This window comes from Ostrinia nubilalis, chromosome 21 (genome assembly GCF_963855985.1).
Source record: "Ostrinia nubilalis chromosome 21, ilOstNubi1.1, whole genome shotgun sequence".
In the NCBI taxonomy this organism is placed as follows: Eukaryota; Metazoa; Arthropoda; class Insecta; order Lepidoptera; family Crambidae; genus Ostrinia; species Ostrinia nubilalis.
Window position 1 is genome coordinate 9,046,083 of NC_087108.1, and position 16,089 is coordinate 9,062,171.

At 37.1% G+C, this 16,089-nt stretch overlaps 1 protein-coding gene across 5 annotated transcripts in view; it reads left to right on the forward strand.

Annotated features, from left to right (window-relative positions):
• Window positions 1-16,089, forward strand: part of LOC135082302 (flotillin-2) — a 268,349-nt gene that overhangs the window by 250,164 nt on the left and 2,096 nt on the right. For 2 of the 5 annotated variants that reach the window (XM_063977087.1, XM_063977089.1), the window contains 6 exons: window positions 11,715-11,947; window positions 12,670-12,789; window positions 13,189-13,296; window positions 14,059-14,165; window positions 14,407-14,590; window positions 15,098-15,266. In XM_063977087.1, the coding sequence (XP_063833157.1) occupies window positions 11,715-11,947; window positions 12,670-12,789; window positions 13,189-13,296; window positions 14,059-14,165; window positions 14,407-14,590; window positions 15,098-15,266 (921 nt within the window). Of the gene's footprint in view, window positions 1-6,866; window positions 6,938-7,605; window positions 7,968-11,714; window positions 11,948-12,669; window positions 12,790-13,188; window positions 13,297-14,058; window positions 14,166-14,406; window positions 14,591-15,097; window positions 15,284-16,089 lie in introns of those variants that run through there. The other 3 variants (XM_063977091.1, XM_063977090.1, XM_063977088.1) reach the window with 3 other exon arrangements.

Genomic DNA, 16,089 nt, shown 5'->3' on the forward strand with positions numbered 1-16,089 from the left:
TACTTCAATATACGTTCATAAAGTGGACCTATAAATACACGTGAAGATTAAGTAGATTTTTTGCATCTTCATTGTTTGGGACCTAGAAGTTTCATCCAAGCGAGGGTCTACCATAATTGAAGGCGCAAATTCAAACCAAAAAAGGCATTAAGTACGTGTAATACCTATAATAAGAAAATCTGTTATTTACGACTACAGTTTCCTTTTCATTCCTTAGGAAGATTGTAACGAACAAAGGTTCCCGTTGTAACGGACCCGCAATATTAACGATAGGAACGAGGTATAAATCGTTGTTATTCCCGCCGTTGAGCCGGCAGTCCCGCCGCGGACACGCGCGCGGCGGGTCGTTGCGCTGCGACCTGCGCGACCGGCCCGCGGGGCGTTAGACGCGGGGAGTTCGCGCGTTGTAAGGGTTAACAAATAGTTATTGGAAATAACTGAATTTTGATTAACAGATTTCTGATTTATTCGCCGATTTTCTCAGATAAACTGAATAAATAGTGAAGTATTTGAATAACAATCATTTTTATTAATTTATATGAATGAAAATAAATTTCTGATTTTAGAAACGTTAATGTCTAAAGTTAAGTACGATTGGATAAACTGATTTTTTAAATTTTCTTTGAAAATCAAGAAAGAAAATTACCCGCTGAAATGTAAAATCCCTTCTTTTTTCGTCTAATTATTTGACAGATCATTGCCTCTATTGAACCAGCTAGACAATAGAAATCTATTACTCCAAAATAAATTCACGACTAAATAATTAAATAAGTACATGACAGTTAGGAGAGCGTTGGAAATTATCCTAAAAATGTAATTTAAGTTTAATTTAAGTTTCTTTACTTTGACTTTCTCAGAGCACATTCCAATTACATACATAATGTGTATCTTTAACGTAGGAACTAATAGCCAAACTTCCCCCAGCGACTTTGATATAGGAACTACATAATAAGTAAAGCCCCTTATCGCCCTCGTACGTGTGTTGATAAATGACTACCATCGCGAACTTAATACAAGTTTGTAATGAACTTTTCGTGTGAGAATAGTTACGGGCACGTTAAGCTAAACACTGACGTCTTATGTCATTGTAATAGGTGTTATTTTGCAACAAAAATGTATTGTTTAAAGTGCATGAGTCGTGAATTGACCGCAAGTTTGCGAAATGCTGAGCGGGCTAAAATAGCAAGCGAACTATGCTGACGTATCGAATTTTTAACTAATGAGTATTGGTAGCTTGTAAAGAATTCAATATTAGTTCCCTTTGAGCGGCAGTAACGTATTTCTTAAATGCTAAGTATTTCTCTTTGCATCGTGTTCTTACACGATTTTAATACATACCTATCTTTATAATGAAAATTTCAGTGAATCTTCAAGACGATATTTAGATCTTAAAATAGCTTTTCATCTTTTTAATAACGTCTCTACTAGAAATCCGATTCCGAAAATCCTATACAAATAGAAATCTAATGTAAAACATTTTAATCAGAAAAAGCTCAAGAAAAATCTTCTGATCTATGTCTGGGACTATCCGATCCTGAAATTATTTTATTTTCTCAACCCATCTCAAGATTGAATTAAAAATTTGACTCAAGCAAGCGTCCATTACAAGTTCGATATGGTATAGGCTACTCGCCTTAATTAAATCACAGCACCGAAAACAATAACAATCTCCAAGGAACAATATAATATTAATTGTAGTAGAGCGAAGAACCACAACTACGTAGTTTGTGTACTTAACACTGTTATTTATTCTGTAGTAGCATCACAGTTAAGCAAACATAGTAACAACAATCCATGTTTCAGGCGTTACTATAAAATAAACAACAGACTTGACGTAGACCTACAGAAAACAACTCTTGACGTAGAGCCTTAGTACTACGTCATCATCTATATGTAAACAAAGCTGTCCGGGTGTCTGTTTGTACATGGTTCTGCTTCTGCTACAGTTCCTACGCAACGTTTTGTGACAACAGAGATTTACTTACATAAAATAATAATAAAAAAAGAATCTTGTATTTAGAAAATTACCAATACTAGTTAACGCTTTCCATGATAGTGAACTGCTATAGCAGTCATAACAATTAACCTTCTATTGTGTCTGGGTTACTGTAAAGTTTTAAACCCTCGTGGTAAGCTAAAATGCTTGTGTTACGAGCATTCGTGGCGACGTTTATGAACCCGCAATCCTCGGATCACGAGTCGGCAAGTCCGATACCTTCATCGGCTAGATCATTTAGGTTTTCTGAAAGTTTCAAGTCGTTCAGGATCCTATTCCGCTCAAAATTCAGTTCAATCTCAATTATATGTCCTGTGATTAATGTAAATGCGGTCAAATATCTGCCTAATCTTGTATTAAAAAAACTAATTGAAGTTCAACCAATCAAAAGTCTCAATCTACGGTATGCTTGAGTTTAAACCAACTTTAGAGCTTCTTTCCGTAACACGGACTTAAGAATCATTGCGAAGCATTGGGTCCCTAATGTAGAGTATTTCAAAGGATGTGTCAACTAAACGGTATTTATTACACGAAAGAGCTAAGCGAGCGGAATCCAGACAAGCTGCAGACAGCAAAACCGTGATGAATGTATTTCTTAGAAATGTCACTGAATTACTGCCACTGTAATGCTTCTAAGTGATTGATTTACAGCCACGCTTTTGTAGTCTTCAAGCGACAACATTATAACATTTATTATCGGTTTATAAACCGATTTTGTTTACGAATGTTTTGAATTGCCAGCGTGTATTTCATTCACGGTGACTGGTCGCACGACAGGTGTATTTAACTTAAGTGAGTGCTATTACCTCTACATTTCAGGCAGGAGTTTACGCTGCATATAAGCACTAAAGCAGCTACCTGGCTTACTTATTGATGGTTTGAAATTTTGTACTTAAACATACCTACCTTGTTTGCGTTAAATAAAATTTGGAAGTTTTCCATACCAATAAATAAAATCAACTACCTACTACATAGAATTTCTGAAATAAATTGAGTAAACGTCTAATACCTAATTGATTGCAAGCGCAACAATATTGACATCATTAGATCAATTCAGTCCCAGTTTCAGTCGATTTTCATCATCGTAACTACAAATTCTATTGGCGTGGACTATTCGATTGACTTCTTACAAATGATTCGAGTTATTATCTCGATTTCTCTATGGATCACGCCGCAGGGCTTAAGGGAGATAGAATTCACTTCCAGAAATTGGTCGAGTAGTGGAAATAATATTTTCTATACTAGAGTGTCTGAATACAACCTAACTAGAACTAAGCAAGAGGGAGAACTGCTGGAATTTTTTCAGGGCAAAAGCACTTAATTTGATGATAATCAAACAAAATACTAGGTAAAAAAAATGCTATGCATAAATTTTAGAGATAAAATAGTAAAAAACTAAAGAACCATGAATAAAAAGATATTGCTTTTGTTTGAAATTGCCTAAGTCTTCTTTGAATAAAATATTCGCAAAACTTTTTTCAGACATCGTTTGTAAAAACAAACTTGTCCCATCGTTAATAGTTAGCAGAAGGGAAGTTGTAGCTAAACGCAGAATAATTGATCGACTTTGTTAAAAAGTTACGACGCTTGTGTACAGATGATTGGCAGGCCTTTGAGCGAATTGATGGGTTTAACAAAAAATTTGGAATATTTTAGCTAACTAGAGTCATAAAATTTGGTTCAACGCGAACAAAAACGGTACAAATGAATGAATAAACATTCCATTTCTCAATTCTTTCCTACCACTACGACTAACATTTGAAAAATAACACCCATAATTAATTTTCTAAAGTATAAAGTTTGATTTGCCGTCCGTCAACGTAAATACAAAATTTTCCGTTTATAAAATTTTATTTCGGTAATTATTCGGAGGCTTACGTTAACGCAGGCCTACCTGTTGGGAAAATTACCCTCCATTTTGTGCTGTATTTACCATTACGCACGTATGCTTTAGCGGTTTTGCGGCTTCTCTACGAAAGCCGATAATTAATTTAATTTAATAATACCTACTTAGGAACATTTTCATTGACGTACAGTCGCGGAATGAAAAGGTTCGTCACCTTAGTGTCGGTTTTCGCTTGCACTAGGTACTGTAAGAGTCAAACCTGCCAACATGACCGTGCAAGAAACAGTGCTGCTAACATATAAATAAATATGACGTTTGCTAACGAATAAGGTTTTGCTTGTTTATTTTTTTATTCCCTCAGTGCAATATTACAAAATGTTTTTTTTTTATTTAAAAGATAATGGCAGGTTGAACCAACAAGAAGGTTTTAGTATATCAATCATAATAATCTTCTTGACAAGTTAAATAGTCAAACAACTTTGATCTGAATAATTTTGAACTTTACTGGCGAACAGTCAAAGATTATTTTCTCTGACTCGAGATTATTCTGTAACATAGTTTCAAAAGGTAATATGTGCTCGCGATTCGTTGAAGGAATCAATTTGAAAACTGACGAACCTTTTCATTCCGTGACTGTACATTCGACACCAAAATTAAATCTCACATTTCTAAGTCTGTGTAACTTATTATTCGTATATAGGATGGAAATGGTAAGTGATCTCACTCGATTATTTCTAAACTCTACAAGATATAGAAAAACTGGTTACTGATCCTGAAAGTTCTTCACTAGCTATATTAGCTACAAAATAAACTAGATATATCCGAAAATTCAATGTTTTAAAATTAAATCATTTTTATTGATACCGTTTGATAGAGCTAGTGCGTGAAGCACTTTCAGGATCAGTAACAACCAGTTTTTCGATATCTTGTATAGTTTAGAAATAATCGAGTGAGATCACTTATACTTATCATCTCCACCCTGTAGATATAAAAGTTATTATAGACATAATCTAAAGTGTACCACTTTTAATGGTGACCGTACTCATAACGTAGATTTAACCTTTTCATTGTCAACGCTCGCAATAAATGAACCGTTCATAATATCCATTACGCTTGAAGACGTAGATGAACGATGTTTTCTTGTAACCCTTTTGCTCTTGAACATAGAGTTCACATTCGACAAGGAAGTGTGTGGGTAGCGAATGTGGTACTTAACGTGTTCAATTGCATTTGCTAAGGAAGGAGCTATGTCAAGGACGAAGCAAATGAGGAATTTCAATCTCTATTCGCTATAAGTAGTAGAATGTATGAGTTCCTGAACTCTACTTAAGGAAGTGATAGATGATGATAGACGACTGACGAAAATTGAAGGTCTTAATTTAAACTTTACTAACTCTACTACTGACTGACTGGATGGATATCTACTCGTAAAAAACGGATTGGATCTAGAGTGCGTGCTTTAAACTAATATGAAATGCTAAAGTCTGTAACATTATCGCGATTCAATAGCTGAACCAATTTTGATACATTTTGGTATCTAAACGGGAACTACTGTATTAGTTGTTAATATTCGATGGCAAATATTTTGTTCTACTTGTATGATTTGGGCACAAAGGGCCATAAGATTTCCATTCCATCAAAAAAGGCTTCTAAACGAAGATGAAAGGATTTGAAATATGGTATGTTACATAAAGTAATTTAACAAAGTAATCTCATTATTATTCCTGAAATAAGTGTTTTTAGCAGTTCTGCCAACCAATTTGTGCAAATCCGATTTCGAATTACGCCTTGTCTGGTTTATATCGCAGTGATATTTCGTACAACCCTTGCCATTAGCAATAAGACCTTTTCATCGATAAATGTCACAACAACGCCTCTTGTTGTTTCTTATGTCCGCCAATTTCCCTTTGTCTATGCCACGTTCCGAGACATCAGTCACTTGTGGGTCTAGTGGCCGTAGTTTTTTAATTTGTTTATGCCTCCCGTTAGGGTTGTCTGGGAATTAAACAGGACGGATGTACGTAGGCTTTTAGCCCGTGGAACCCCAAGCGGTCGCATGAGACTGCGGTAACAATTGATTTCTAATGTGCCTCGATTCTCTAGTAGAATCTTGAAGTGTTAGAACGCCCACTAAATTCCTAAAATTTTCAGTTTTCCAATTTCAAAATAGCCTTAATTAAATTGAAAAAAAAAAAACAGATTTGAGACTTTTCTTCACATTGGTTACGCAATATACAGAAGCAATAAGAACCACCATAAAGGTGTCGCCCAGTAACCTGAATAACTCAAGACAGTGACTGACGGTGTCAAGAGCAAACCAATTAATTTTGGGTGTGCTACTTAACAGCTGACGACGACCCATTTAGCTATCTATTGTTAATAGTATAGGTAGGAACGAGATAGCGATATTTTCTTTTGTTAAAAAATGCTGTAACAACTCCATGAATGATTCTTTAGTCAACCCATAAATACGCATGCAATAATTATTATATTAAGAAATGGCATAAATTCATTTGTAGTGCCTGATCTACCCTAGGTTACTAGACATTAGGAAGAAATAAATGTGAAAAAGAAAATGTAAACCATAAAAAGAAAATGAAGATGGAAAAATTGATATCAAAATATTCTACCTTAGATATTTCTAGAGTTCATGATATTAAAATTGATTTGATTTGTTAAAGAGACACAAAATTTTGCTTTAAAATATTATGTTAATTAACATTGCAAAAAATGTTTAAGTACCTACCTACTGTAAATAAGGACGCTACATTACCTGATGGATAATCTTTACTTACGCAAATGTCAACGGTATTACATTGATAGCCGCAATCACACCGCATTCTTATCATTATCATATTTATATCATTCGTTTAGTAAATAGAGATAAATAGATCGCTCGTTGATGCGATAATAGGCCTTAGGTAGATGTAATAAGGATGTAATTCCTGGATGGTGTATGGCTTCCGAACAGTTTCTAGGTTTGCAGACTTTGCAGTACTCCGCCGCATCTGCGTTGTAGGAAACGTCTGGGCGGCGGACAGTGATATATTAAAAACGGACACCTAAAATTTTTCCACTTTTTTTCTAAGTTGCCAGTGCATATTTTTCTATTAACATGTGACGTTTGTTTTTTTAATGCGTCTACTATCTTGTAGTAAATAATGTTTCTCTGAACTACCTACTTACTAAAAGTGCTTTTTTTGCATTTAGAATAAAACCTTGAAGTTTTAACATTGCGTTCATTTGTAATAAAAAATTGCATTCGTAAATAATGCAACTTTTGTACTTGATTTGATCCAAGTACAGTGTCGGGAAATACCTAAGTTTTTTTATTGAAACCGGTAGTAGGAACTTAACTGAAATTATGCTATTTATTTTCAATTATAAAATCCCAAATGCCGTAGAAAAATTACATACATTACAAATAATATAAGTCCGGGAGCTCTACTTGCAAAGTACTTACAATTATTATGATTACCAGATGACTAGTTCCGCGATTAATTTATGCAAAACATGTAATGCAATGCGAGTATCGATTTATCTAAGTAGATAGATGTTGATAGAACATTCTTACTTTTAACGGATATATTTTTCCAATCATTGTTAGCTGCAATAAATACTGGGAATTTTTTATCAGTTAACATCGATTTTGGATGTTAGCTGATAAGAATTCCCAGTATTTATATCAGCTTTCAATTACAGTCGATACATATTTTCCCTAAATTACAGTTTGTTGGTACGTTACAATACAATTTTCCCAAAGAGGCAGACGATATTAAACTAAATATTGTGTTAAATATACGAAACTAAAACATTAAAATCGTCACAAAGTAAAAAAAAAAAGTTTTAATTTTGTTTTTGTGATAGTTACGTGAAAGTGCTTAATAAATCAACGTTATCAGAACTGATAAGATCATATCGTGAATTTGACAATATTGTGACCAAATTAGTCTTCCATGCCAAAGAAAACCAAAGAAAAAAGTGTGAAATTGTTGGAAAGTGCTCTCTAGTGTCTGATAGTCCAGTGTGTGATAGTATAGTGTGATAGTACAAAATGGATTTAGTAAAGTTGGCGCTGGTCCCCATAACTTTGACCATTGGACTCACGTTGCTGAACGTTAAAAAGTAAGTTTAGTCTTTGTAAGATAGTGAGCTTTATTTAACGCTTAGTTAAAGTATTTTATAATAATTTTTGAGTTATTTTTGAGGTATTTTTTAGTACTATTGTGCGGACACTGGACTCTTTAAGCTATAGTTTGTTGGTAACTGTAGTACCTATTATTATAAAACAACGCTCCCATTCAATCTCAATAAAAGATTCTGTATCATTTGGTCCAGTTACATATTGTACAACCAGAAGGCCCCAATCTACATATATTTGAAGTTCATTCGAATTTTAAACTTCGTTCTCTAATACAGACCTTTATAAAACAAATGATTCAAATCCAATGAGGGCTATCGTTTTTATACTTAAACAGTTGGCACCCCTGGCGATTGACAGGACCTTACTCTACAGTGGCGCCATCTTGATGAGTGCAAATGCGATAGTCCTCCTACCACTTTCGCGCTCACCAGTTGGTGCCACTGTCTTCGCTACTAGCAAGTGACAAGACCTTACTCTACAGTGGCGCTAACTGGTGAGCGCTAAAACGATAGCCCTCTTATGTTATCACATTCCTACTTTAGTTTTCACGTCCCATTCGCCAAAAGCATAGTCAAAAATTCAGTTTTCCTTTGACTTCGACAAATACGTCTGAATCACAAACAGAACTTTCAAATATTAACTCAAATATTGAATACCTGTACAAACTGAATTCAATCTTTCGACTCGTGCAGTATTTCCGACTTTATTTAAGGTACAGTTATATTTCCTTTCCTTCGATATGTATAGGTAGGTAGGTAGTACTTGTGTATTTTAATTAGCTGAGTTTGGGACTGCTATCGGAATGGTATTTTTTTAATGAGTGCTATTGAAATGCACCTGCAAATGGTATTGCAATATGTAGTTCTGAAATTTTTGTATTTCATTTCATTTGTATTTAAGGTTTATATAGCCTGACCAGGAACATAAAAACCCTGGCATAGAAGCGCGTCAATTGCATTTGATAGTGCAACACTGGGTACAGTCGTACCTGTATTAAATTAATAGGCTAACTTTATGTATCAGGTTTCAGGATTATAGGCTAATTTAATATTTTCATAAATTAACAAAAAAATATTATATTATAGGTAAACTGGTTTAAATAAATTAAATGAAACCATCAATCGAGCAAGTAGGATTTTATTATTATTCATCAATAATCAAATTCTGAACTTGAATATTCAACTACAATGTCTGCTCATGAACGCTTCAAACTCGGTACTTCTTTCCCAATTCCATAAAATTCAATACTTACAAAGTGACAAAAAAACTTTAAAATAGGTAGTTGAAACAAACCACAGCTAATTTTCATAGTTGACTGTACTATATGATAAACATGTCAGTCAATTTGACAACCTTTGTCGGAAACATTATTCAATGAAAATATTGTCCGAACCCTTAGTATTTCTCTTCGACAAATACTTTAACACATTGTGAACCACTTTTCTTTCACGACTATAAAAAGATTTTAGCAATTTAATTCACAAAATCAATTGCGCACATTTAAAATAAAGTTTGTTTAAACTTTGACAGCAATAGACTGACATGCAAGGTGACATGTCAATGAAGTTTTCAGTTACTGTTGCCATTAAAAGAAATTAGTACCATTAATTTTCCGCAACATGGCGAGGGTTTTTATGTTCCTGGTCAGGCTATAACTCGTAACAGGTATTTACTTGTATAATTTTCAACCGACTTCAAAAAAGGAGGAGGTTCTCAATTCGACCCGTATGTTTTTTTTTTTTTTTCTATGTTTGTTACGCGATAACTCCGCCAATTATGAACCGATTTGAACAAATCTTTTTTCGGCGTATAGGTAATACCTCAAGGGTGGTCCCATTTAAATTTAATAATAGAAAAAACAACCCCCAAGGGTGGAAAATTGGGGATGAACTTTTTTATACGCAATATCTCCGCCGATTATAAGTCAATTTGAACGATTATTTTTTTGTTGAATAGGTATTATCAAAAGGGTGGTTTCATGCGAATTTGAAGAAAATATTTCATTTCACCCCCAAGGGTGGAAAATTGGGGATGAACTTTTTTATACGCAATATTTTTAGTTTTTTTTTGTGTTCACGCATTTGAAGTCGGTTTTATTTTTTTTAAAAGTTAATATTATTTCATAATATTTTCCTGTATTTACCTAGGGTTGGTTTTACACACATTGACCCAAGTAACATATAACTATTTATTATGTTTCAACTCCATAATATCCTTCCTTCTTGAGAATAGCGCCATTATCTGTAACCTTTGTACAGACTGGGGTCGACGCAATTTGGTCCAATTTAACCCTACAAAGACACAAGTTTGCGCGTTCACCGCCAAAAAGTTGCCGTTTGTCGTATCCCGCTGTTTCGAGAGCACTCCCCTAACTGCCTCAGCCAATATCGGAATCCTTGGTGTCGACATATCGAGCGAAGTCCAGTTCCGTGGTCATTTAGAGGGTAAGGCTAAATTAGCCTCGAAGAAGCTTGGTGTGCTCAATAGATCGAGACGGTATTTCACTCCAGCCCATCGTCTGCAACTTTACAAGGCGCAGGTTCGGCCTCATATGGAATACTGTTCTCATCTTTGGGCAGGTGCGCCCCAGTACCAGCTTCTCCCTCTGGACCGCATTGAACGGAGAGCAGCTCGAATCGTTGACTGCCAGGACATTTCGGATCGGCTTGACCCCTTGGCGCTGCGTAGAGATGTATCCTCACTGTGCATCTTCTATCGCATGTATCACGGGGAGTGCTCCGAAGAATTATCAGGACTTATTCCTGCCGCCACTTTTCGCCACCGATCTACCCGACAGCACTTCCACCCCCATCACTTAGATGGTTGGCAGTCCACAACAGTACGTTTCTCTAGAAACTTCCTGCCCCGTACAACCAAACTGTGGAATGGACTGTCGTCTGCGGTGTTTCCGGACGGATACGACCTGCAAGCTTTCAAGAGGAGAGCGTATCTTTACCTTAAAGGCCGGCAACGCACCTGTAACGCCCCTGGGTCTGCGGGTGTCTATGGGCGACGGTAATCACTTACCATCAGGTGATCCGTCTGCTCGTTTGCCTCCTATCACATAAAAAAAAAAAAAAAAAAAAAAAAAAAAAAGTATAGGTACATATTTTATATCGTAATTATAGTGAACATGCATGCAATGCTGCAATCGACCCTTATGATTACTTTATGGAATTGAACAAATTTCCATCAGTTTGCTGTTTCAGTTATTCAATGAGGTTTCCTTTGCTATTTTTAGATACGCAAACGTAGTCGTTTCAATTCCATTAAATTTACCTGGCATTTGCTCATGTTTGCACGTTTCAGTAGACGATGCTCGTTAAAATACTGTCAAATCTAGATGTTGGAAAAATTTCGCTTGTTTCAGGTGTTTTCTTCTACATACCTAGTTGTAGTAACATACCATCTCAATTTATCCGTAAAAGTTTGTACACATCATAAAACCAGTTATTTTAAAATCTGTCAACACGTCATGATACATTACTTTCGGTATACCGAAAGTATGCAGCACACTCGCATTTTCCCATGTCTCAAATATTGACTTTTGTTACCTACATAATTTTACAAGAGGTACACGTTGACAGCTGTACTAGTATGAACTGTGTCACAGCTGCCAGCGCCTTCCACCCTGTGTTATACAAATTAGGTTTAAATACCTTTACACAGGAAACTCACAAAAAATCCAACCATTTACACATACTGAAGGGTGCTTTTTTGTCCAACAGGAACGCTTACAGTCGAAGAGGTGTACAAGGACCGCGATCAGTTCGCGGGTCTGGTGCGCGAGGTGGCGGCGCCCGACGTCGGTCGGATGGGCATCGAGATCCTGTCGTTCACGATCAAGGACGTGTACGATGACGTGCAGTACCTGGCCAGCTTGGGGAAGGCGCAGACGGCGGTCGTCAAGCGCGACGCCGACGTGGGAGTCGCACAGGCCAACCGGGACGCTGGGATACGAGTATGTAGCCCTTCATTCTCCTGCTTTTAAGCTTTGGCAAAAGGTTACAGCTGAGAAAGTCACCTGAGTCACGAAGATGGTAAGTATGCTAGACTTAGGCTGTGTTCTGAAGAGTATCGACTACCGTTCTTACATAATGCAGCTTCCTCACTTTTCCGAAGACCAGACCAAGAAACGTACATAATAATCAGTCACCAAGCTACAAATAAGGATTGCCGCACCCACGGATTTCTAGTACCCTGGAAATTGATGAAACCCTTGCTCTTCGAAGAGTTCACTGTTGTCTTCTGCGCTACGTAAGATAGTGAACATCTTGGTCAGGACCTTCGTTCACGATCAAGGACGTGTACGATGACGTGCAGTACCTGGCCAGCTTGGGGAAGGCGCAGACGGCGGTCGTGAAGCGCGACGCCGACGTGGGAGTCGCACAGGCATCTTAAAAAAAAATTGCTCTACCACCAATATTTTTTATGCAGCAAAAGGCAGGTATTTGACCACAATCACACCTAATACTATGTGAGATGCAGTCTAGAGTGGTACACATCTGCCCAGTAAATGTCCAACTAATGATTCTGCCCTTGAAGAGGCCCGATTCTATATTGCGCGAGTGACTGATGACTTCGCGACCGCGACCCCCCAGGGGTTTGCGACCCACATGTTGAAAAACACTGGCCTAATTGAACAACCTATTCTTCTACTTATTATTCTACGTATTGTTGTAGGAAGCGGAGTGCGAGAAGAGTGCGATGGACGTGAAGTACTCCATGGACACCAGGATCGAGGACAACACCAGAATGTTCAAGCTGCAGAAGGCGCAGTTCGACCAGGAAGTCAATACAGCTGTGAGTACATTCTTCGATGTTTGATTCTTACGCCCGTATTCACAAACGTTACTATGAGATCTCACAGTGCGCGTGGACGCACAGGGTGACACACAAACCAATCACAGAACTCTTTTCAACGCGTTTATTTATTTGTTAAATGAGAAATTATACTTGATTTAAAACATAGCAGTAAAGGCAACTTCCATTTCCGTTGCATACTGAAAAAATAAATTGTAACCAACTTCCTGTCTATCTTAGCACTTTGTATCGGTCGTTTGAGGTTTTACACTACTTTAATTTATCAGCCAAAAAAAACTTTTTGAGAATCAGATTACTTACATTGAACTGCACTGCAGCAACTAACTGTACTTTATTTGCAATCCGGATATCTTTTTCATTTAAAATCCTCATTTCCAGAAAGCTGAGGCGGCGTTAGCTTACGAATTGCAGGCCGCTAAGATTAAGCAGAAGATCCGAAACGAGGAGATCCAGATCGAGGTGGTGGAGCGACGCAAGCAGATTGAGGTAAGGCTGAGTGCAGATTAAAAAGTCTTCATAGACTCTTGAGAAATAGCTTAGTCAATATTACAGCGATTTAGCACGACTCTATTTGGGTTTAAAGGATATTGGGCTGCCCATAAGTTCTTATTTGACTGCGTTTTCTTTGATATGTAGGTGTATCGAGTTAATAAATAAAGTTAATCCAAACATACACAGTGGGGATTGTAAATTGATCGTATCACTGTACACGCTACAGCGAGCAAGCGATCAGGTGAAGCTGCTACTTTAATTGAAAATTGATTACATTTTCATTTGACAGCACGAGTGAAGAAAAATATGAGTCGTAGCTTGAAAACGGTCCTACACAAAGAATCAGAAAACAGTAGCTACGCAGTAAAAAATATACTAATGGTACATAGTAACCGAATTTAGGAAATTAAAGAAGATAAGGCGCCTTTTTAACAAAATGGGAGTTCCTATATTTTTCTGCCATTATCTAATTCCGTCAATTTACTCGTATGTAAATTACATCACGTCGACTTCCATCGTGTAAAACTTATTTAACCCTTTACAGCAGTGGGAATATAGTTCCCATCATATTTTGAACTTTATTCCCTTTTCGTGAGATCCAAAAACAATGAAAAATTTATATTTACCTGCCGTATAAAGGGTTATTTTTTTAAAATAATCTGACTAGCTTAACTATTTTTTGTGTCATCAGTTCTAGTTCTAGTGCTATTTGCGATATTTCTATCATCTTTCTAACTTATAGAATTTCCTTTTCAGGTAGAGCAACAAGAGATCTTGCGTCGCGAAGAGGAGCTGGTTTCCACCGTTCGCCTGCCGGCCGAGGCGGAGGCCTACCGTCTTCAGGCCATTGCTGAGGGCAAACGGTAACTATACTTCATATACGATCATCGTCATCATCCAACCAGTCACAGGACGTCCACTGTTGATATAATATTAGTTTATTTTTAATCTACTGCCTCTTCGTCCTAGCGAGAAAAGGTAAACCATTCCAAATTGGGTTTCCCGTTTAGGTTTCCCACTAAAAATGTGTCCAGACATTTTAGATTTTATTTAGTCTCAGCTTCGTTTGTTGTATTAAAGTTTTTATCTATTCTTTTTCCGCAGCACCCAAACGATAGAAGCCGCGAAGGCCGACGCCGAACGTATCAAAGTCCTGGGTCTGGCTGAAGCCACGGCCATTGGTGACGTAGGCAAGGCTGATGCTGAGCGCATGCTGGCCAAGGCCAAGGTCTACAAGCAGTATGGAGACGCTGCTATCATGGCGCTGGTGCTTGAAGCTCTGCCTAAGGTAGGAACACTTCATTGAACTGTGGAGAAGGTCTTTAATGAAGCAGGTTAGCCACCGCAGAAAAGATTCTGGTCAAGGCCAAAGTCTATATGTAAAGCTGTATGGAGATTGGAGATGCTGCTATTGCTCGAAGCTCTGCCTAAGGTAGGAATACCTACATAGATAGTATGAACGGAGATCTTTCTCAAAGCAGGGAGAGCCAACGCTGAGTAGTTATTAAGACTCACTCATACGATAATTGTTCCAAGATTCTGTTATTCGTTCTCAGATCTCAGCAGAGTAGTTGGTACCGATTGTAAAAGAACTTGTGCTTTACTTTGTGACTTCTACGCTTAGTTTGTTCGAAAGTTCCTTTAATTTCTCGCAAATGGCAACGGAGGTGACGGCGTTGCTAGAACGTGCACGCACGACATCATATTTTTGGGTTTAAAGTTATAGTGACTCCTAAACTACGCTCGTTATTGTGATGTGTGATCGTTGTTCAAATGTTTTGTTGATCCCTTGCAGATCGCGGCCGAAGTATCGGCTCCTCTAGCCCGTACAGACGAGATAGTCCTGGTAGGCGACTCGGGCGCCACGGGCGAGGTCGCGCGGCTGGCGGGAGGCATCCCGCCCGCGCTCAAGACGCTCACCGGCCTCGACCTCACGCAGGTTCTGAAGCGGCTCCACCCCTCCGGTGAGAAAGACAAATAAGTATGTGCGGGTTGCTTTGTTTATTTTTGTTTTCTTTATTTTGCGCCTTATAGCTGCCTTATGAACATGCGCGAATACATATTATAGCGGGGGGGTGACACGGCCTCCCCAGACTACTAATTTGAAGATGATACTCAATATGATGATGATTTAAATTTGAATTTTTTAAGCTACAGAATAGACAGTTTGACACCATACCCCAATAATTCGAAACCACAACTGTTTTAAAAAGACTTCATTCTGCTCTTAAAAACCTAATTTATTTTAAATTACCTGTAAATTTCGATTTTTGTTCGAATTGTAATTGAAAAAAGTAGTTTAATTGGGTTGACAAAATAGTGACGTCACTTGCTTGTAGTGCCATACAAAATCTATGGGAGAGTTTCGTTTTGACAGTTTTAAAAAGTACGTCAATTGACTGTGGTGTCAACATGTCTATTTCAACTGTTCACCAGTAAAAGTTTCAGTTTTGTAATTATTTATTTCTTTTTTTTTGTTATAAAAATAAGGATTCAAAATATCAATTTCTGAAGTTAAAGTAGGTAAACAATTATTATGATGATTGAAAGACTAAACTAGTTGAAAGCGCTAAAATTATTATTTTCAACTGTACTCCTAACACTTATTAATTTAACCCCCTATTAACGGGCGTAGTATGTTTCAATATTTAATTGTTTTTGGACAACACGAGGAAATAAGATTCAAAATGGGAACCATAATAATATTCCCATTGCCGTATTAAGTGTTAAGAATTCCTTACTATCAGATGTTTTCAAGTCGAATTTTTTTTTCATTAGTCTTTTTTC